Source organism: Lonchura striata, chromosome 15, assembly GCF_050655825.1.
Source record: "Lonchura striata isolate lonStrDom1 chromosome 15, ASM5065582v1, whole genome shotgun sequence".
NCBI lineage: Eukaryota > Metazoa > Chordata > Aves > Passeriformes > Estrildidae > Lonchura > Lonchura striata.
The window spans coordinates 4,526,245-4,548,041 of NC_140717.1; the positions used below are offsets into that span (position 1 = coordinate 4,526,245).

Consider the following 21,797-nt stretch of genomic DNA (forward strand, 5'->3'; position numbering starts at 1 on the left):
CGGTGGCTGCCTGGCGCTGGCTGAGCGCTGCCGCCGCCCGGCCCCGCGCCCGCCGCCGCCGCCGCCGCTCCCGGAGCGGCCGCGGGTCCCGGTGCGGCCGCGGCCGCCGGAGGTAACGGGCGGGGGCCGCGGCTGGGGCGGCGGCGGCCATGGCGGGCGGGGGGGCGGCTCGGGGGGCGGCGGGACCGGGCACCGGCGGGCTGGGGGATGCCGTGCATCGCTGGGAACCGGGCACCGGGCTGGGGGGACGAGGCACCCGGGGGGCCGGGGCCGCCGTGCCGCGGGGGGGACCGTCCGCCGGAGGGATGGGGGCTGCCGTGCAGCGGCGGGGACCGTGCGCCGGGGGGGCACACAACAGGCGCCCGGCGGGGAGAGCCTGCCGCGCTCGGGGATACCGTGCGCCGGGGGGCCGTGCACCGGCGGCCTGGGGGCTGCCGTGCAGCGCGGGGGACCGGCGGCCGGCGGGGGACCCTGCAGCGGGGGGCTGCCGTGCGGCGGGGGGGCACCGCGCACGGGGGCCAGGCCTGGCCGTTCAACCCCCCCCCCTCTCCAGGAAGAGCAGGCAGGCCCCGGTTTGGGGGGGCTGTTGGCCCCGGGGGGGCTCAGGGCTGGGGTGGGGGTCCCCCCGCTCCGCGGCGCTCGGGGTCACGGCGGGCGCGGGGCGGGCGCACACGCGTGCGGGGTGCGCGGTGCGTGTGTGCACCGGCGAGCGGAGCGGGTGGCCGCGCGTGTGGCCGCGGGGGGGTTGTTGTGCTGCCCTGGCTCCCCGCGTCCGTCCGTGCGCCTCTGTCGGTGCCGCTGTCCGTCCGTGTCACCGGCCGCGCGTGTGCCAGCGCGTGTGCCCGTGTCCCTCCGTGTCGGTGTGTCTGTGTGCGCCCGGCCGTGGCTGTCCCTCTGTCTGCCGCCTGTTCGTGCAGCGATCCCCCCCTTGCGCGGGCCCCCCACCCGCCGCCGTGGGGCTGGGGGCTGCCGTGGGTGGGAGCGGGGGGAGCGGGGGGCCGGGATCACCCCCAGCCCGATGCCTGCAGTGCAGATCATAAATCAGCGGCGGCTGGAGCGGGATCCAGGGCCCGCGGGCTCCCCGGCACCCAAAGCCCCGGCGCGGGGAGCGATGAGGCTTCCCGGGCTCGTGAGACCCCCGGCAGCCCCCCAGGGCCGTCAGCAGGGTGGCCCGTCCCCCCCCGTCCCCTTTGTCCCCTCTGTCATGCCGGAGGCCGGCAGCCGGCCGGGGTTGGCAGGCAGCCCACGCTGCCAGGGCTGCGGGCACCGCGGCCTCGCTGCCCTCCGGCTCGGCGGGGCGACGGGGACGCTCCCCCAGGTGCCACCCGCCTGGCGGTACCCGCGGTGACCCGCGCTGTGGCCCTGTTTTGCAGGTGACATCCCCCTCACTGGCCACCGGTGACGTGCTGGGCGGCGGGGACAGCCGCGGAGCCAGCGAGGACGTGGGCTGAGCGGCAGGACACGAGGAGGAAGAGGAGGAGTGGGTGTCTGGGGGGACAGCACGGTGGCTTGTGCGTCCCCATCACCGCTCACGACACACCGCCATCCTCCCTCCGACGCAGTCTGCGAGGTCCTGGTGGCTTTTTGGAGCCTGAGCCCTGCCAGCAGCACCGCCGGGAGGAGGAAGAGCCGGGGAAGACGTGCCGGGTGATGGATGGCCCCAGCCCCGCGCGGCGGCCCCGGGGCAGCGGCACCGGGCGGCTCGGGGACCTCGGGCACCTGGCCGGCAGCACCGGCCCCCGCAGAGTCCCGCAGCGCCGGCTCCGCTGAGCTCCGGGGCCCGCAGCCGGAGGAGGATTTGGAGGGGCCCCGGGTGACCCCCGCGCCCCCGCGGCGGGGCTGAGCCGCCGTGCCCCGGGCATGGCACGGCAGGGCTCGGGGGCCATGCTGGCCTCGGGGGGCCTGGGGTTCCCCCCGCAAAACGTCGCCCGCGTGGTGGTGTGGGAGTGGCTGAACGAGCACGGGCGCTGGCGGCCCTACTCGGCCGCCGTGTGCCACCACATCGAGAACGTGCTGAAGGAGGACGCCCGTGGCAGCGTGGTGCTGGGACAGGTCGATGTCCAGCTGGCGCCCTACGTCATTGACCTCCAGTCCATGCATCAGTTCCGGCAGGACACGGGTAAGGGGTTGGCATCGAGCCAGGAGCATCCAGCCACCCGCCTGTCCTTCCATCTGTCCGTCCGTCCACGCAGCCATCCACCCACACAGCCTTCACTCCCCCTCTCTCTCCATCCATCCATCCATCCATGCATCCATCCATCCATGCATCCATGCATCCATCCATCCATCCATCATCCATCCATCCACCCATCTGTCCTTCCAACCACAGGTACATCCTTCCTCCCTCCCTCCCTCTGTCCTTTCATCCTGCCATATTTCCATCCATCCTTCCATCTTCCCCTCCTTCCTTCCATCCCTCCATCCTGCCACCCATCCCTTCATCCCTCCCCTGTCCCTGTGTCTGTCCTTTGATCCATTCATCAATCTGTCACTGCAGGTCTGTTTGTCTGTCATTCCATTCACCATCCATCCATCCATCCATCCATCCATCCATCCATCCATCATCCATCCATCCATCCATCCACCCATCCATCCATCCATCCACCCATCCATCCATCCATCCATCCATCCATCCATCCATCCATCCATCCCTTCATCCCTCCCCTGTCCTTGTGTGTATCTGTCTGTCCATTGTTCCATTCATCCATGTTGTTCCATTCATCAGACTGTCACTGTGGGTCTGTTTGTCTGTTGTTCCATCCATCCATCCATCCATCCATCCATCCATCCATCCATCCGTCCATCTTCCCCTTTCTCCTTATTCAGTCCATCTCAACTTTCCTTCCTTCCTTCCTTCCTTCCTTCCTTCCTTCCTTCCTTCCTTCCTTCCTTCCTTCCTTCCTTCCTTCCTTCCTTCCTTCCTTCCTTCCTTCTCTACTTGTCCATCCCTTCATTCCTGTATCCCTCCATCCCTCTGTCCATCCCTCCCTCCCTCTGTCCATCCATCTCCCCTCCCCTCACTCTCCAGGGCTCCATTCCCCCCATGGGCCCCTCCAGGCTCCTCCATCCCTTTCCTTCCCACCCACCTCGGAGCCCATCCCAGAGGGACGTGTCCCCACTCCCTCCATGCCCTGTCCCCTCCGTGGGTGCTGAGCTGTGTTCCATCATCCCACTGTCCCCTCATCGTCCCCTCCAAGCTGCTCCACGCCCAGGGAAGTGGGGAGGCCCCAGTTTGGGCACTGGGAGCAGTGCTGGGCGCTGGGATGGCTGCAGCTGTGCCGGGTGGTGCTGCAGCAGCGCATCCAGGCCACGCATCCTGTGGGAAATCAGGGCTGATCCCACCCTGGGACCAAGCCCAGCCCCATTAAATGTGTCCCCGTCACAGTGTGACCCATTAAACCAGCACGTGCCAGCTGTGCTGCGGGGGATGCGCCGTTCTGGGTGCGTTCCTGCCCATCCCCGCATCCCTGCCCAGGGCAGGATCCGGTCCAGGCCAGGCAGAGCGGGCAGGGGACGTGCCACACCTCAGGTGACACCCCCTGGACCTGCCTGGGGACACCCCACAGCAGGACCCCCATGGCTGTGGCACCTCCGTCTGGCCACTGATGCCAGCACCCCTAGTCCCCAGTGCTGCCAAATGACCCCGAGTGTGGATGCGGCTCCTGCCGTGGGCTGGGACTCAGATGGGGACCGGAGCAGGGACGTGCCACCTGCCTCTGCCATCCAGCCTGGCTCGGACTCCAGCCGGTCACGGACTTGGCAAAGGGCAGCTTGGCACCTGCAGCCCTGAGTCAGCGAGGACAGCGGCACGACCCGGAGGGTCCGCGCTGACTCAGAGCTGCGGGAGCCACCGGGACACCCTGGCTGTCCCCATGCCACCTCCTGCCAGCTTTGGCCATGACCCATCCTCTGACAGCAGCTGGCACCACGTGCCATGGCCACCGTGCTGGGTATTCCTTGGGGACCTGTGGGGCCACAAATGGATTTGGGGTGACAAAACGATTCTTGCCAGGATGTCCCTGGGTACCACAGTCCCTGTGCCAGCAGGACTTGGGGACAGGGATGCTGAGAGGGATCTCGTGTCCCCAGGGGTGTCACGGCAGGGGACGTAGCCACTGTCCTCAGCACTGTGGTCCCTGTGTGCCCCATCCCTGTGTCCATCTCTGTCCCTCATCTCTTCCCAGGGGTGAGGCCCGGGGTTTGGAGGCTCTCACATGGCTCGTGGTGCTCGGGGACAAGAGTGTCCCCTGAGCTGAGGGTGCTCCTGGTGCCTGCTGTGACATGGGGACCCAGGGAAGGCTGGCAGGAGGTTGGGGGGCTCGGGGGGCTTGGCCACGCAGTGCCTGGGGACACAGAAACGCAGTGACAAGCAAAACGAGGTGACCCCGTTCCGAGAGCGGGGACACACGGCCCCTCCCCGAGGCCCTGGGGACACCGGCTTGGCCCTGTGGCTCTGGCACGGCTGGCACAGGGGGCAGGGGCTGGGGACAGCCGGTGGCCCCTGGGGACTGGAAGCTGTGTGCGCCAAGGGCAATGGGCTGGCCCTTCATCCTCTGGGGGATGTGGGATGTGAGGAGCATTTAGTGGGATTTGGGATTTGGGGTGGGGATGTGAGATTTGGGATGGGGATATGGGATTTGGGGTGGGGATGTGGGATTTGGGGTGGGGATTTGGGATTTGGGATGGGGATGTGGGATTTGGGGTGGGGATGTGGGATTTGGGATGGGGATTTGGGATTTGGACAAGCATGAGCAGCGGGATGGGGGCCATGGGTGCAGGGCTGGGAATGAGGTGGGACACAGGACACGGACGTGAGGGAACAGGGATGGTGGTGGGCAGTGGGGTGGCAGGTTTGGGCAGTGGGGTGGCAGGGGTGGGCAGTGGGGTGGCAGGTTTGGGCAGTGGGGTGGCAGGTTTGGGCAGTGGGGTGGCAGGGGTGGGCAGGGGGGTTGGAGGGTTGGGCAGTGGGGTTGCAGGGGGTGGGCAGTGGGGTTGCAGGGGTGGGCAGTGGGGTTGCAGGGGTGGGCAGTGGGGGTGCAGGTTTGGGCAGTGGGGTTGCAGGGGGTGGGCAGTGGGGTTGCAGGGGTGGGCAGTGGGGGTGCAGGTTTGGGCAGTGGGGTTGCAGGGGGTGGGCAGTGGGGTTGCAGGGGTGGGCAGTGGGGGTGCAGGTTTGGGCAGTGGGGTTGCAGGGGTGGGCAGGGGGGTTGCAGGGGTGGGCAGTGGGGGTGCAGGTTTGGGCAGTGGGGTGGCAGGGTTGGGCAGGGGGGTTGCAGGGTTGGGCAGGGGGGTGGCAGGGGTGGGCAGGGGGGTGGCAGGGGGGTTGCAGGGTTGGGCAGGGGGGTGGCAGGGGTGGGCAGGGGGGTGGCAGGGGTGGGCAGTGGGGGTGGCAGGGGTGGGCAGGGGGGTGGCAGGGTTGGGCAGTGGGGGTGCAGGGTTGGGCAGGGGGGTGGCAGGGGTGGGCAGTGGGGCGTGGGCGGCCCGGAGCCAGCATTTTTTGGGGATTTGGGGTGCGGGCAGGGCGCTGCAGCCCCCCCGCTCCCCTCCCGCGGCCCCGGCGGAGCTGCCTCAGCACCCGGCGCAGCTGGGGCCTGGCTCTGCCGCCGGCTGCGGCCGATGATTAATGGCCGTTAATTAGCGCCGTTAATCGAGCTGGGCAAGCGGTGCCGGCCGGGGGATAGACAGGCCCTGAGCCGGGGGGGACGCCAGGAGAGGTTGCGATGCTTTCCCGGCGCGGAGCTCCGCGGGGGCTGCGGGGTCCGGCTCCAGCCCAAACCAGCGGCGAGGGACCGGGCTTTGGCCGGGGACAATCCCCGGCTGTGTCACCGCCAGAGCCAGCAGCTGTCAGGAAACCTCTCCTGACCGGGAAATGCTTCCCCTGCCCCGGCATGGCCACGGGGAGGGGAGGGTGGGGAAGGGCTTGGACCAGAGGAATGGAAAAAAGCTGGAGAAAGCACAAGGATTTGTTGGATTATGCCCTTTTCTGACCCAGAGATGGGGTAAATGAGAGGTGTTTTTAAAAACTTTTATTCTGTTTTCAGTCTCATGTGAAGGAAGGGTGGGAGAATTGTCTACGAATTTTGAATTCTCACCTTGGAGAATTCTCTACAAATCCATTTCCCACACTGGCCGAGCAGCATCGCCCTTCCCAGGACATGCAGGAGGATGACCCCGAGGGCTGGCAGTCCGAGCCACCGTCGCCACTGGCGGGTTGAGGGTTGGATTCATCCCTAGGGAAGCGCTTTTGGGGTGCAGAGGGGACTTTCATGAAGGGGCAGAGCGGCTGCTGCACCCCAAAGTGCCTCTGTACCCCAGTCCCTGCGGGATGCCGGGCTGGAAGCTGGACACGGGGATGGCTGAGGGTGTGGGTCCCCCCACTGGTGTCACCCCGTGTCTCTGTCTCCCCAGGGACCATGCGCCCCGTGCGGAGGAACTTCTACGACCCCTCCTCAGCTCCGGGGAAGGGAATCGTGTGGGAGTGGGAGAACGACAACAACTCCTGGACTCCCTACGACATGGACATCTGCATCACCATCCAGAACGCCTACGAGAAGCAGCACCCCTGGCTGGACCTCTCCTCCCTGGGCTTCTGCTACCTCATCTACTTCAGCAGCATGTCCCAAATGAACCGGCAGACGCAGCGCAAGCGGCGGCTGCGGCGCCGCATGGACCTGGCCTATCCCCTCACCATGGGCTCCATCCCCAAATCCCAGTCCTGGCCGGTGGGCGCCAGCACGGGCACCCCCTGCTCGTGCCCCCAGTGCCTGCTGGTCAACAGCACCCGCGCCGCCTCCAACGCCATCCTGGCGTCCCAGCGCCGCAAACTCTACCCGGGCGCCGTCCGCCAGAGCAGCACCTTCGCCGGGGGAGCGCTGTGGCCGCCGGGGACCGGGACGCCGGCGGCGGCGGCGGGGAGCGCGGCCAAGGGCGAAGGGCTGCGGGTGGCCGGAGCGGGGTTCGGCCCCGGGCAGGGCGTGCCCGGCGCGCCGCTGCCCGGCCTCAACAACCTCAACCGGCCCGGGACGCAGCGCGGGGCTGGACTGGGCGCCAGGGCCGCTGTCCCCCCCGGGTAAGCGGGGTGGGGACAAGCGGGGTGTCACCGAGGCGGGGGGGATGCAGGGGTGGGCGCACAGAGGGGTAAAAGGGGTGACGGGGGTGGCTCGTCCCCTGCTGTCACCTTGCAAGCAGCCCCGGCTCTTGTGGCACTGTGTCACCTCCAGCCCCGGGGTCCCCACCGCGGGTGGCGGGAGGGACACCTGGGTGGTCCTGGCGGTGCTTGGATCCCTGCAGAGGGGATGTGCTGATCCGTGCTGTGCCGTGCCATGCTGTGCCAGGCCGTGCCACGCTATCTGTGCCAGCTGGAGCACAGGGAGTGCCCGGGCCCACGGGAATGGTGTCCCCCAAGGCCGGCATGGGCTGTGTGACCCAGCTCCGGGCCTGATGCCACCGGCAGATCCCGGGGAGGGCACAGCTGAGGGGAGGAGACACAGCCCCGGTGTCCCTTCCGTGGTGGCGATGATTCACCGGGGGGGGTCCAGGTGGGCAAGCAGACTCCTGGCACTGTGTCCTGGTGGGTGTCCCTGTCCTGGCACCCACATCTCCACGGCCGTACCCCGTGGTGGGTTGGCCTGGTGTCCCCTCGGGGCTGTCAGCACCGGGCTGGGGAGACAGGTGGCTTCTCTGAGCCCCCAGCAGCTCCTGGCACATTTCCTTCCCCTGCTGACATCCTGCTTTCGCTTCTGTGTGCTGGGCCGAGCAGTTCTTGTCCCCGTCCCCATCGCTGTCCCTGTCCTGGCACATGCCTAAGGACAGGTAGGAGGTGGCTGGGCCCCCATCGCTGCCCCGGCCTTGGTGTGGGTAGAGGGGCTTTGGGAATGCAGGAAAACGTCCTCGCGTGGGGCTGAGCGCTGCCGAACTCATCACTGCGACGGCTGGGGCGGGACGGGATTTTGGGATCAGGGAGACCCCAGTGATGCCGCTGGTGGGAGCTGTTCCCAGGCTGCTGGCAGGGTGGCGGTCCCTGGGGAGCACACGAGTGGTGGCATGTCCCCGCGGGGATGTGGGACACGCGTGCCACTGTCGGGATGCCCTGACAAGGCCACCACCCTGGGTTGAGGAGGACGTGATGCCACCAGTGCCATTGAGTGCCCAGAGATGGACGGGTGGCTCTGGGTGACAGTCCCCTGGGATGGGACAGCAGCCCTCCAAGCTGGTGAGGGGACACCTTGCCCTGTGTCCCGTGGGGAGGACAGTGCCTGGGGACAGTGCCAGCAGCCCGCAGGGGACACTGCGGACACTGCCCTGTGTCCCGTGGGCAGGACAGTGCCTGGGGACAGTGCCAGCAGCCCGCAGGGGACACTGCCCTGTGTCCCGTGGGCAGGACAGTGCCTGGGGACAGTGCCAGCAGCCCGCAGGGGACACTGCCCTGTGTCCCGTGGGGATGCTGCTGCTCTGGGGCCATGCCATGCGGGGAGGGGACAGTGCCAGCCCTGCCAGCCCGGCTGAGCCCCTTCCTCTCCCATCTCCGTGCAGGGTCCCAGCGCTCCCGGTCAAGAACCTGAACGGCACCGGCCCCGTCCATCCCGCCCTCGCAGGTAAGCGGGCTCCGGCCAGCGCTGGGTGTCACCGCGGGGTGACACCGCGGGACGCTGCCAGGGGGTGGGAAGGACGGACGGACGGACGGACAGGCGCTCTCCCTGCGCAGGGATGACCGGGATCCTCATGTGCGCCGCCGGGCTGCCCGTGTGCCTGACCCGCGCCCCCAAACCCATCCTGCACCCCCCGCCCGTCAGCAAGAGCGACATCAAACCTGTCCCCGGCGTCAACGGCATCTGCAGGAAAACCAAAAAGAAGCAGCTCAAGAAGAGTAAGGAGCCACCAATGTCCCAGCGGGGTCAGCGACGGGGGGACACACGGAGGGGAAGTGAGAGACCCCCGGGGTTTGCGTGGGGTGATGCCCGTCGCTGCTCTGTGCCACGCGTGTCCCTTCCGTGCTGGCAGGGGGTGGCAGGGTGTCCCCGCCCGGTGACAGGGGGGTTGTGGCACCGCGGGCGGGCTCTGACCACATTCCCCGCAGGTAAGACCCCCGAGGACGTGGTGCGCCGCTACATCCAGAAGGTGAAGAACCCCCCGGATGAGGTGAGGGGCGGCTCGGGGGGCTCCGGGAGGCTCGGGAATACCCCCGGGGTGACTCCTCGTTCCCCCTGGGTGCTGATCCCGTTGCCGGCAGGATTGCACCATCTGCATGGAGCGGCTGGTCACCTCCTCCGGCTACGAGGGCGTGCTGAGCCCCAGGGGCATCAAGCCGGAGCTGGTGGGCAAGCTGGGCAAGTGCGGGCACATGTACCACCTGCTGTGCCTGCTCGCCATGTACAACAACGGCAACAAGGTCAGGGCACCCCGGGCTGCCCGCGGGGGGGTGCTGGGTGGGTGCGGGGGCTTCTGGCTGGGTGCTGGGGAGTTCTGGAATGTTCCAGGTAGGTGCTGGGTGGGTTGAGCGGGTGTTGGAGTGGGTATGGGCATTGGATGGGTGATGAGTGGGTGTTGGGTGGGTGCTGGGTGGGGTCCAGGGGTGGGTGTTGGAGAGGGCTGGGGGTTGTTGGGTGTTTGCTGGGGAGTGTTGGGTGGGTGCTGGGTGGGTACTGGGTGTTCGGTGGGTGTTGGGGGGTCCAGGTGGGCGCCACTCCTGAGGCCCCCGCGGTGCCCCCAGGACGGGAGCCTGCAGTGCCCCACCTGTAAGGCCATTTACGGGGAGAAGACGGGCACGCAGCCCCCCGGGAAGATGGAATTCCACCTCATCCCCCACTCCCTCCCGGGATACACCGACTCCAAAACCATCCGGATCGTCTACGACATCCCCACCGGCATCCAGGTGAGGGAGGACCCCTCTGCAGGCTGGTGAGCCCGCCCCGTGTCCCCCACTCACCCCCTGTCCCCACACCCACCCAGGGCCCGGAGCATCCCAATCCCGGGAAGAAATTCACGGCACGAGGCTTCCCACGGCACTGCTACCTGCCCGACAACGAGAAGGGCAGGAAGGTGAGACCCCGACGGGATGGGACGGGATGGGATGGGATGGGACGGGACGGGATGGGATGGGATGGGATGGGATGGGACGGGACGGGACGGGACGGGACGGGATGGGATGGGATGGGATGGGATGGGATGGGATGGGATGGGATGGGATGGGATGGGATGGGATGGGATGGGATGGGATGCGGAGGCTGCAGCTGCACTGGGATGGGGTGGGGGTACCACAAGGAAGGGTGGCATCCTGTGGGCACCGTACTGGGGCTGAATTCCAGCCGGGGGGGCTGAGGCTGTGCCGTGCCAGGGGTGCTGGGTGGCTGTGCCGATCCATGCCAGGCTGGGCGGGGCTGCCGGGTGGGCGAGCCATGGCCGTGCCTGCCGCAGGTGCTGAAGCTGCTGATCGTGGCCTGGGACCGGCGGCTCATCTTCACCATCGGCACCTCCAACACCACGGGCGAGTCGGACACGGTGGTGTGGAACGAGATCCACCACAAGACCGAGTTCGGCTCCAACCTGACGGGGCACGGCTACCCCGATCCCAACTACCTGGACAACGTCCTGGCCGAGCTGCTGGCCCAGGGCGTGTCCGAGGCCACCCTGAAGGACTGAGGGCTCTGAGGGCTCAGGGCTCCCCTCGCCCCCGTGGCCCGGCCCGTGCCACCGCCGCCTGCGCCGCTTCACCGCAGCCCCGCCCGGCGGGCTCGTCCCCCGTCCCGGGCCACCCGGTGCCACCCACCGCGTGTCCCCGTGTGCGTCTGTCTGTCGCCCCGTCCCGTCCCGGCTCGCCCCGCTCTCGTGGCGATAGCGTCGTGGTCTTTTTCTACCCGTGGCCTCTTTGCGCGTCTGTGCCACCCGTGCCACCCGTGCCGCCCGTGTCACCCGTGTCACCCGTGTCGCCCGCCGCTGCCCCAGGGAGCCGCGCACAGCCGGTGCCATGTACATCTCTGTGTTACAGAATACACCCCGCGCCGGGCTGCTGGCCCCGCGTCCCCTCTGTGGCCCCGCTGGCCGCCCTGCCCCTCCCGGGGTGGGCTGAGGGGGGCAGGCTGGGGGGTGCCGGGGGTCTCGGGGCGGGGAGGGGGCTCTGGGCTGGCTCTGGGGTCTCGTCGCGGTGGGTGAAGGCGTCGTGGGCGATGTCCAGGTCTCGCAGCACCTCCTGCAGCCTGTCCCCAGCGAGCCCCCCTGCGCCCCAGGGTGGGGTCAGTGCTCGGCACCCACCTGTGGCACCCACCCGCGCTCCCCACCCCGTGCCAGTCCCCCTCACCCACCCGCGGGCATTTTCCCCCCACAGCCCCGCATCCATCCCCATCACCCACCCGTGGTGTCCCTCCACTCCCCACACCCGTCCCCTACCGCTCCCGGTCCCCCGTCCCATCACATCCCACCCCGTGCCCCACGCCCGCCAGCCCCCCCATGTCCCCGTGTCCCCTGTCCGCGCGTGTCTGCTGTCCCCTCGTGGAGGGAGCCAGAGCAGTGCCCTGTGGTGCCCTCAGGGGTCTGCGGGCGCCCCCCGCGTGTGCCAGCCCCACCGCCGGGTCCCCATGCCCCCCGTGCCCCGCGGGGCTCCCCATACCTGCCTGGCCCGGGCAGGGGGGCCCGGCCACCGCGCTGCTCACGGGACCCCCGGCCAGCGCTGCCCTGCGGGACACGGACCCTCAGGACACCCCCCTGCCCCCCAGCACCCGAAGGACCCTGTGACCCCCAACTCCCACCGTCCTGGGGGACAGAGACCCTCAGGACACCCCCCTGCCCCCCAGCACCCAAAGGACCCCGGGACCCCCAGCTCCCACCGTCCTGGGGGACAGGGACCCTCAGGACACTCCTATTCTGCCCTCCAGCACCTAAATGCCCCCTGTGCCATCCTCTGGAGCCCTGGTCGCCCCCACCCTGCAGGAAGGGACCCACAGCAGGGTCCCACCATGCCTGTCAGCACCCAAAGGACCCCGGGACCCCCAACTCCCACTGCCCCTGGGGGCGAGCACCCTCCACATGCTGCCACCCTGCCCACCACCCCCTAAAGGACCCTCAGGCCCCCATATTCACCCTCAAGACCCCCAATCCCCGCCAGCCTGTGGGACAGGGACCCTGAGCAGCTTCCCACCCTGCCCACCAGCACCCACGAGTCCCCCGGGACCCCCGTGTGCCCCGGGCTCACCGCAGGTGCCCGTAGAGGCTCTGCGCTGCCACCGCGGGGTCCCCGGGCTCGCTCCACTCCCCCAGCGCCACCGCGCCGTGGGTACGGCTGCAGCCGGGCACTGCCAACGACAGCAGTGGGGACACGGCGACACCGACACCCCCCTGGCGGGCACCCCGGGCCCACGGGACCCCCAGTCCTACCGGCACGCGTGGGCTGCAGGCAGCAGGTCCAGCGGCCGGCGCGGAAGGCGCCGGGGTGGCAGGTGGGCAGCATGTCGCGGTTGGCGCTGGTGGCCCGGCGCAGCGCCCACAGCCACTGCCACAGCTCCGGGGCGCTCTGCGGGGACACCAGGGACAGGGACACCCCCCAGGGCACTGCCGGTGCCGGGGAGGAGGAGGAGGAGGAGGGAGGAGGAAGGGGTGGGCACCAGGGCTGGGGGGCAGGAGTGACAGTTTGGTGGCAAAGCTGCGCAGTAGGAAGTGAGGGGAGATAGGGCTGCAGGATACCCCAGTGACCCCAAAACTGCCAGGGTAGGACACCCCAACTTCCCCGGTACACCCAGTTAGCCCCTTGACCTCAGTACTCCCAGTGCTCCCAGTACAGAGGGTGCCTGGGTACAGCTGGATTTGGGACCGTTCCCATTGTCCCGTGGCTGGTGCTGGGGAGGGGGGGGGGGTCCCAGGGTGCTATAGTGGGGGGTTCCTGGGGTTTTTGGGGTGCTGGGGCAGGGTGGGGTCACCCACCTTGCACTGGAGGTAGGTGGTGTGGAGCTGCCCGGTGCTGTCCTGTGCCAGCACCTGCAGGACGTGGGGGTGCTGGAAGGTGCCCTTGTCCACCTGCTCCACTGCCCGGATCTGCTCCACCGGGATGGAGCCGAGCACCTGCAGACCCCCAAACACCTCCAGATCTGCACCCGTGTCCTTATCCATTACCCATACCCATGGAATACGTGGGGAACCCCAAACACCCCAAAACATCTGCACCCACATCCACATCCTCCACCTGTTCCCCTGGGATGGAGCAGGGTACCTGGATACCCGAAAACACCCCCAAATCTGTACCCGTGTCCATATCCATTACCCATATCCATGGAATACGTGGGGAACCCCAAACACCCCAAAACATCTGCACCCACATCCACATCCTCCACCTGTTCCCCTGGGATGGAGCAGGGTACCTGGATACCCCAAAGCACCCCCAAAATCTGTGCCCTATGTCCATATCCATTACCCATATCCATGGAATACCTGGGGAACCCCAAACACCCCAAAAGGCGTGCACCCACATCCCTATCCTCCACTCACTCCACTGGGATGGAGCAGGGTACCTGGGAACCCCAAAACTCCCCAAAATCTGTGCCCACACCTGTATCCCCCACCTGCTACACCACCCACGTGCAGGCACAGGGATGCAGCAGCACTCCTGGGGACCCCCAAACAGCCCAAAAAATGTGCCCACGTCCTTCCCCCCACCCCTGGGCACCCAGCACAGGGTGGGGGTCCATGGCAGCACCCACCTGCCCTTGGGGCACCTTGGCATGGGCCAGGGCCTGGGTGCTGAGCCTGAAGTGCCTCTTCTTGAAGGCGAAGCGGGGCAGCAGTGCCACCCTCCCCTCTGGGCAGGTGTGCAGGGGACCCTCCTTGATGGTGGCCGAGGGCTGGGAGTGTCCCAGTGGCACTGGCACCTCGTCCACTGCGGCCGTGGCAGGGAGGGAGCAGTGTCACCCCAAATGCCACCACCTCCCACAGCCCGAGGGTGCCCCTGGCCACACCAGGGTGATGCCACTGACCCGGCACCAGCGATGTCCCCTCCCTGCCCTGTGTCCCCGCTCACCCACGGTCACCAGGGCGTCCAGGAAGGCCCGGACACGGGTGACACTGGGCAGGAGGATGGCGTTCAGCGGGGCCATCCACGGCTCCTTGCCCTGCCCCAGCTGCAGCCCCAGGTTCCCGATGGTCTGCAGAGCCTGTCCCATGCAGGGGAGGGGACACGCTGCTGTCCCTTCTGGTGTGACCCCCCCCAGACCCCGAGGGCTCAGGGGTTGGGGTGGGAAACGTGGAGCAGCTGGAGGGGTGATGGGACCCAAATTCTGCCCCTGTGCTGTGCCCAGCTTGTGGTGGCACGGCCTGGGGACGGGCAGGACTGGCTTCAAGTGGCACAGGAAGGAGCCAGCTCATGGTGTGTGGCACAGGGGCAGGAATGGCTCTGTCCTGCTTGGGGTCCCTGTCATTCCCTGGGGTTTCTGTCCCTCCCCAGGGCGTCCTGCCTTTCTGGCCTCCCCATTCCTTGTGGGTTCCCATCACTCTGCAGGGTCCACATCCCTCACAGAATTCTCTGTCCTTTCTGGGGTTTCTCTGTGGAGTCCCAAACCCTCCCTGGGCTCCCCATCCCTCCCCACAATCCTTGTCTCTCCCAGTGGTCCCCATCCCTCTGCAGGCCCTTCACCCACCCCAAGGGTGCCCATTAATCCCCAAGGTCCCCATCCCTCTCCAAGCTGCCCACATCCCTCCCTGGTGTCTCCATCCCTTCCCAAGGGTCCCCATGTCTCCCTGGTGTCCCCATCCCTCTCCAAGGTCCCCACCCCTCCCCGGTGTCCCCATGCTGTCCCCCACCTTGGCGAGCAGCAGGAGCGTGCGGCCGGTGCAGGGCTCTGCGTGCTGCTCCCAGAGCCCGAAGAGCTTCGGGGTGAGGACAGCGGGAGCGAAGAAGCGAAGGAAGAGGAACCCACTGATGGAGAAGTACCGGACCTCCTGGATGGGGACAGGGGCAGGGATAGGGACAGGGGCAGCTCAGAGCTTGGGCTGGTGGTCCTGGAGCTGCGCAGACCCCCAGCCTCGCCGTGGGCCCCACCTCGTGCTGTGCCAAGGGGAATCGCTCCTCCACCCGCCTGCGGAGCTGCTTGAAGGCCACCCTCATGGGGAGGGGACACTGGTCCGCCGAGCCCACGATGGCATCGACGATGTCCCCCAGGTAGCCCTTCAGCAGCTCCAGGCTGCTCTCCCGCACCTGTGCCTGCGACAGGGATCCCTTGAAGGAGATCCTCCTGTGGGGACACCTCTGGGTCAGGGACACCGGGAACGGGGGCACTGAGCTGGCCAAAAGAGACCCATAGGCTCAGCAGCAATAGGGGACACAGGGACATGCCAGGTGTCCTGTGCCCCTCCCAGACATCCACCTGTGCCCACCTGCCCCAGCTCAGCTCCATCTTGCTGGGGTCCAGCTCCACATATTTCTTCTCCTCAAAGATGCGGTTCACCACCGGCTTCAGGACCTCGTGCAGGTAGGGCAGCCCCACCACCTGCAAGGGGTGGGAAGGCACTGTCCTTGTCCCCACACGCCCTGCTGGGACATGATGGTGTCCCTGCCCATGCTCACCTTCATGAACTGCTCCATGCATTTGGAGGCCAGCGAGTTGGAGCGGAAGAGGGTGTTGGGATCAGCTGGAAGAGCACAGAGGCTGTGGCAAGGTGGGCACAGGGTGACGTCCCAGCCGTCCCTGGTGTGCCCAACTCCAGGGACATGTGGCATCTTTCCTGCCTCTTCCTTGGTGTCCTCACTCTGGCTTGGGGTTTCTTGGGGTGGCCCTGGGCACTTACTGGTCCTGGCCAGCTCACGGGTGGTGAGGTAGTCCAGGAGGGGCACAGCCAGCCCTTGGCCCAAGAAGATCTTCACCAACTTGGTGGCCACGTCCTGCCGGCTCTCCCCTGAGGTCACCTCCTCCAGGACAGCCAGGGCTGTACCCTCAGGGGACTGTGGGGAGGGCAGGGTGGGCACAGTGGGGCCTCCGCACTGGGGTGGTCACCCCAAAGTTCCCCACAGCCCCAGCACCCACCTGGGCCGGGCAGAGGATGGGCTCGGTGAGGAGCTGGATGAGGGGCTGGTAGTGGTGCAGGGGCAGAACCGTGTCCTCCAGCAGCCTCACTGTCAGCCTCAGGGCACCCAGCTGTCCCCTGCAATGACACAGGGACTCATATGGCTCCTGTGTCCTCTACAGGGGTCACCTCGTGCTGCCCTGGTCACAACCACCTGTCCCCTCTGCCTGCACTCACCTGTGGTCCTCGGTGGTGCTGGGGAAGGGCAGGAGCTGGAACCAGCCCCTGGTGGGGCCTGGGCAGAGGGTGTCCAAGAAGAACTCGACCTGGGGGACAGGGGCAGGGTCTGGATGGGAGGGACACGTGCCAGTCCCCTGTGCTGCACCTCCCTTGGGGGACAGCCCGGGACCTGCAGGGTCTGCATGTGGCACTGCCCCCATCCTGGTGGGTCCTAACCTGAGGTCACCCAGACCCCACACAGGGCGGTGCAGAGGTGCCCCCAGGACCCTGCCCCATTCGGGTGTGCCCCGAGGTCCTCACCCGCCCCAGGAAGTCGTTCTTGCCCACGATGTCCCAGTCCCAAACCTCCACACTGAGCACAGCCTCTCCCAGCTCCCCTTCCGGCAGCTCGAACTCCAGCACCTCATCCCAGCGAGGGAACCGGGTTTTCTTCATCACCTGCAGGGCACCGGGACCGGTGGCCGAGGGGACGAGGTGCCCGAGGGTGCCCAAGTGTGCCCGAGGGTGTCTGAGCCTCCTGGGTCAGTCGGGGAGCGGGTGCCACACCCAGCACCCAGCAGTGACTCACGGCTGTCTCCAACGTGTGCCCGCAGCACGACACCCGGCCAAAGGGGTCCGAGGTGCCCGAGGGGTCCCGGGGGGCCAGGTCCCTGTGGGGACATGGATTGGGGTCAGCAGGGTTTGTCCCCACCATCGCGGTCCCTGCAGCCCCATGTCCCTGCTTTGTGCCAGCTCGCCTGGGCATATGGGGCAGCCGGCAGGGGCCGGGGGTTCTGGGGAGATCGTGTCCCCATTTCCAGGGGAGCCCTTCCTCCCCCAGTCCCTCGTGGGGATGCTGCCGTCCCTCCTGGCTGTCCCCATGGCCACCCTATCCCCATGGCCATCCCGTTGCCTTGGTAGCCGCTTTGGTTGCCATGGCAGCGGGATGCTGCCTCTGCTGCCTGCTCCATCTGTCAGCTCCCTGTGTGTGTCACCGCGTGTGTGTCACCGCGTGTGTGTCCCTGTGCACGCTCACACGCGTGCACACACGTACACACCCAAAATCCAGATGGGCAGCCTGGGCAGTGCCTCAGTTTCCCCAAATTTTGAAGCTAAAGGGCAAAACCACAGTGTGAAAGCAAACCATTCTGCTGGGGACAAGCCCTGGTGCTCCTGTGCCCCTGTCCCCAAGCAGGGATGGCAGCACATTTCCCACTGAGCCCCCACGGCGCCGTCACACGTGGGTTGGCACCACTGATGTCCCCAGCCTGGTGCACTGAGGATCCTTCCGAGTATGGAAAGGGCAGGACGAACCCCGTGCCACCACTGTCCCCATCCCCTCCTCTCCTCCCTCCCACCAAAAATAAGACCCCGTGCTGGTGGCAGCCCCCCGGATCTGCCAGCCCCCAACCTGGCCTCGATGAGGTGGCAGCGCAGCACCCGCGGGTGGCCCCGCTCGGGGACTCGCAGCTCCAGGTGGATCTCACCCTGCACCTCCTGGTCGGGGTTCACAGGTGCCAGGCTGAGCCAGCTGTCAATGCCTGCCGAGGGGGACAGCGTGGGCACCCCATGGTGCCAGGATGGGTCCCGCTGTCCCCCACCCTACTGTGCCCCCCCTCACCCCGCGGCTCGGCCGAGATCTGCTGGTGCCTGAGCGAGACCTTGCCAATGACATCGTCCTGCCTGTGAGGGAACAGACACAGCAGGACACTGCTGGGGACCTGCCACCCCTCGGGGGGGTCCCCAGTGCCCACCCTGCCCATGTTGTCCCCCTACCCAATGGTGTCTTCATCCAGCACGTAGATGGTGAGGTTGTTGAATCCACGGGGCAGAAGCAGTGTGATTTCCTCACCCCAAAAAGGGTTCAGGCTCTTCCACACCGTGGCTGTCCTGCCGGGATGGCAGAGGTGGCTGTCCCCCCGGGGAGGATCCCCCACTCCTGCGTGTCCCCTCCCCGTGTGGGACAGTGTCCCTGTACCTGGCCACCACCTCGTTGTCCACCTTGACCACGCAGTAGGGATCGCTGGAGCCGGACCTGGGCAGGGGATGGAGGTGCCCAGGGTCAGCCCCCACTTGGGAATCCCCCCATCCTGGGGGGCCTCAAACCCCAACAGAGGCACCAGCCCCGGGGGTGAGGCGATCTGCCCAGTGCCCAGCTGCAGCCTGGCCCTGCAGCTGATACCGGGACGGGGACATCCCCTTTTCCCCTTGAGCTGAGGGACCTGCTGTGGGTCACCCCGAGGCATCGCCACGTGTCCCTGTGCCAGCCACCCGCGGGTACCACTGTGTGCCCAGCAGCACAGCCCAGCCCGAGTCTCTGTGACAGCCCAGGGTGCCAGGGTGACACCGGTCTGGCCCTTTCCACTGGAAGAACAGGATGGAGGGATGAGGGACAGATCTAGGGACCATCCACCTGCTCCCTGCAAACCCCTTTCTGCTGGATTATGGCAGCTGGAGCAGCACTGAGCGGTGCCGGCCCTGGGGCGCTGCTGGAGGCCCAAATCTCCAGGAGGTGTTTTCACAAGGATTGGGACTCCGAGATGGATGAGGGAGATGACCCCAGTCTCTGTCCCTGCCACGGGACAGGAAGTGCGAGCAGCTCACCCCGACCCCCTCTGCAGCCCCATGACAGCCCCAAGCTGGGTTTGGGGGCGCTGGGAGCGGCACTGGGCACCCCATCATTGTCCAGATCGACGCTCTGCCCAGACCCCCGCAGTGGGACACCCCCCCGGGGGCGGAACCTGAGGCAGGGACACGGCACCGATCCCGGCTGCCCGGCCCTGGGAGCGGCCGGCGGTGCCAAGTTGGCACATCCGGAGGTGCCCGGGACTGCCAGCTCGGCTGAGACGTGTCCTTGGGGCAGGAGCGGGTGAGGGTCACCCTGCACCCCCCGCTTACCGCCCCACCCCACCAAAGGGGTGGGGGTGCAGGGGCTGTGCCCCCACAGTGTCACCCCCAAGCTTGGTGGGATCCTCTGTGCCCACCCTGATGGGGGGCACGAAAGGGATGCTAAAGGGGTTGGGGGGCTCATCCGCCCCTGGAGGATGCTAAAGGGAGCCTGGCAGTCCCTGCACCCCCCAGACCCCCACTTTGGGGGTAATGGGTGCAAGCAGAGATCCCCAAAACTGCATGGAGAGAACACCCATGGAGGGCAGAGCACCCAGCACCCCCTCCCTGCCACATCTCCCGGCGTGGGTCGGGGGAGATAGGGGGACCCTGAGTCCCCCGAGCCACTCACACGTCCTTGGCGGGCAGGTCCTTCCCCTCCAGCACCCTGCAGCGCAGCGAGGTAGTTTTGGCCATGCCGGCGAACTTCGAACTTCGGGGTGGGCAGCTGGGGGGCTGCGATGGGTGCCCGGGGGCGCCCTGAGCCGCCGCAAAGCGCCGGTGGGGCTGCCAGCACCGTCCTCCTCCTCCTCCTCCTCCTCCGCCGCCGCCGCCGCCGCTTCTCAGCGCGGCTTCTTCCTCTTTCCTCTTCTCGGTTGTTTTTGCTGCCGCTTCGCTCCCACCTGCGCCAGGCTGGCACAGGGAGGAGGGCGAGCGCGGCTTGAGGTGGCACCGTGCCCACCGCGGGGGTCCCATCGCGGGCCAGCGACCAGAGAGCAAAGCCATCCTCCGTCCTCCAGGAGGGAAACTGAGGCACGGCGGAATGGCAGAGCGGTGGCACCTGTGGTGAGGGGCTTCTGTCATGTCAGAGATGAGGGGCACAAGGAGTGCGTGGGTGGGGGGCTCGGTCTGGACCCCAAAGTGACGAAGTAGAGGGGGGAATGGGTGAACACGACTTGGGGATAAGGGGAGGAAGGAGGTGCATGGGACCCCCAAAGGGCCGCCGGGTGACCCCAGCCCTCAGAGGGACACGCTGAGCCCAGCCGGGGGACTCCAGCAGGTCTTGGGGTGTCTGTGGGTGCAGCACCCCAATCCTGCCGCTCCCTGCACCCTGAGCCGAGAGGCTGGAGGGCACTGGGGGGCGAGGGGGACATCCCTGCCCTGGTGAGGCAGAGCGGGGGTTTGGGGGGCTGCGGAATTCGGGGTGCTGGCCAGCTGCCTCCTGCCGTGACTCACGGCTGGCATTGCCAGGGTGGGCGTCACCCAGGGGGTGCTGGAGGGGCGCAAAGGAGGGGTGCTGCTTCTTGGGGGGCTGATGATGGGGTGCTGCTTCTTGGGGGTATGATGGGCACGGGGTGATCGGGGTGCTGCTGAAGGGGGGGCTCAGTGAGATCCCTGGGGGCTGTGAGGGGGATGAATATGGGGGTGCTGATATTTCAGGGGCTGCTGAATGGGGGGAGTCATCCAGAGAGTGCTGGGTCCTGGGGGTGTCACTACCGACACTGGAGGTTCCCTGTGTGGGTGCGAAAGGGGGAGGTGACACACCCCACACTTGTAGGGGTGTCACTATGAGGGTGCTGGGTCCCCGAGAGGGGGATTACTGCAGGGAGTGTCACCCTGTGGGTCCCGGGGGGCTGTCACTGCCAAGAGGTGTCCTGGGGGGGGATGGCACTGGTGGGGGTGTCACTCTGAAGGTGCTGGGTCCCCCAGAGGGGGATCACTGCGGAGAGTGTCACCCTGTGGGTCCGGGGGGCTGTCACTGCCAGGGGACAGTGTCACCCACTCTGTGTGGGTGCTGTGGGGGGGAATGGCACTGTCCCTGCCGGGAGCTGTCCCGGTGTGGGTGCCGGGTCTCTGAGGGTCTCGCTGCCGGAGCTGTCCCGGTGTGGGTCTCTGAGGCGTCCCTGCCGGGACATGTCCCGGTGTGTGTCTCTGAGGCTGTCCCTGCCGGAGCTGTCCCGGTGTGGGTGCCGGGTCTCTGAGGGTGTCCCTGCCGCAGCTGTCCCGGTGTGGGTGCCGGGTCTCTGAGGGTGTCCCTGCCGCAGCTGTCCCGGTGTGGGTCTCTGAGGGTGTCCCTGCCGGGACATGTCCCGGTGTGGGTCTCTGAGGGTCTCGCTGCCGGAGCTGTCCCGGTGTGGGTCTCTGAGGCGTCCCTGCCGGGACATGTCCCGGTGTGTGTCTCTGAGGCTGTCCCTGCCGGAGCTGTCCCGGTGTGGGTCTCTGAGGCTGTCCCTGCCGGGAGCTGTCCCGGTGTGGGTGCCGGGTCTCTGAGGCTGTCCCTGCCGGAGCTGTCCCGGTGTGTGTCTCTGAGGCTGTCCCTGCCGGGAGCTGTCCCGGTGTGGGTGCCGGGTCTCTGAGGCTGTCCCTGCCGGGACATGTCCCGGTGTGTGTCTCTGAGGCTGTCCCTGCCGGAGCTGTCCCGGTGTGTGTCTCTGAGGGTGTCCCTGCCGGAGCTGTCCCAGTGTGGGTGCCGGGTCTCTGAGGGTGTCCCTGGCGGAGCTGTCCCGGTGTGGGTCTCTGAGGGTGTCCCTGCCGGAGCTGTCCCGGTGTGGGTGCCGGGTCTCTGAGGGTGTCCCTGCCGGAGCTGTCCCGGTGTGTGTCTCTGAGGGGTCGCACCCCGTGCCCGGCGGGCGGGGCAGGCCCGGCTCCCGCCGCTCTCCTCAGCGGGGCCGTTCCGGGCCCCCTCCCGGCCCGTCCCGGTGGCGGGGCGGTGCCGGTGGCGGCGGGGCCGGAGGAGGCGGCTCCAGGTCCCCTCCCCGCGCCGCCGCTTCCGCCGC

At 67.7% G+C, this 21,797-nt stretch overlaps 2 protein-coding genes across 8 annotated transcripts; one reads left to right on the plus strand and one right to left on the minus strand.

Annotated features, from left to right (window-relative positions):
* Window positions 1-11,018, plus strand: DTX1 (deltex E3 ubiquitin ligase 1). The gene is made up of 10 exons (XM_085592928.1): window positions 1-112; window positions 1,374-2,119; window positions 6,406-7,066; window positions 8,530-8,591; window positions 8,702-8,863; window positions 9,074-9,135; window positions 9,227-9,385; window positions 9,707-9,868; window positions 9,946-10,035; window positions 10,411-11,018. Exons 2-10 carry the CDS (start codon window positions 1,861-1,863, stop codon window positions 10,633-10,635), a joined length of 1,842 nt encoding a protein of 613 aa, XP_085449054.1. The 5' UTR covers window positions 1-112; window positions 1,374-1,860; the 3' UTR covers window positions 10,636-11,018.
* On the minus strand, window positions 10,842-20,268 carry RASAL1 (RAS protein activator like 1). Of its 7 annotated transcripts, none has more exons than XM_085592910.1 (21): window positions 19,433-20,259; window positions 18,173-18,229; window positions 17,971-18,084; window positions 17,816-17,877; window positions 17,606-17,735; window positions 16,784-16,865; window positions 16,516-16,653; window positions 16,213-16,301; window positions 15,996-16,113; window positions 15,760-15,913; window positions 15,539-15,603; window positions 15,339-15,461; window positions 15,014-15,206; window positions 14,776-14,913; window positions 13,997-14,129; window positions 13,680-13,855; window positions 12,907-13,044; window positions 12,364-12,499; window positions 12,182-12,281; window positions 11,600-11,664; window positions 10,842-11,208 (listed from the first exon to the last, which is right to left on the minus strand). In XM_085592910.1, exons 1-21 carry the CDS (start codon window positions 19,882-19,884, stop codon window positions 10,911-10,913), a joined length of 2,961 nt encoding a protein of 986 aa, XP_085449036.1. In that variant the 5' UTR covers window positions 19,885-20,259; the 3' UTR covers window positions 10,842-10,910. The 7 variants fall into 7 exon arrangements, with proteins under 7 accessions (XP_085449036.1, XP_085449034.1, XP_085449033.1 ...); XM_077787295.2 differs by having other exon boundaries at window positions 10,957-11,208; window positions 15,349-15,461; window positions 19,433-20,252; XM_085592908.1 differs by having other exon boundaries at window positions 12,182-12,499; window positions 15,349-15,461; window positions 16,561-16,653; window positions 19,433-20,268.
* Between the last annotated feature and the right edge of the window lie 1,529 nt (window positions 20,269-21,797).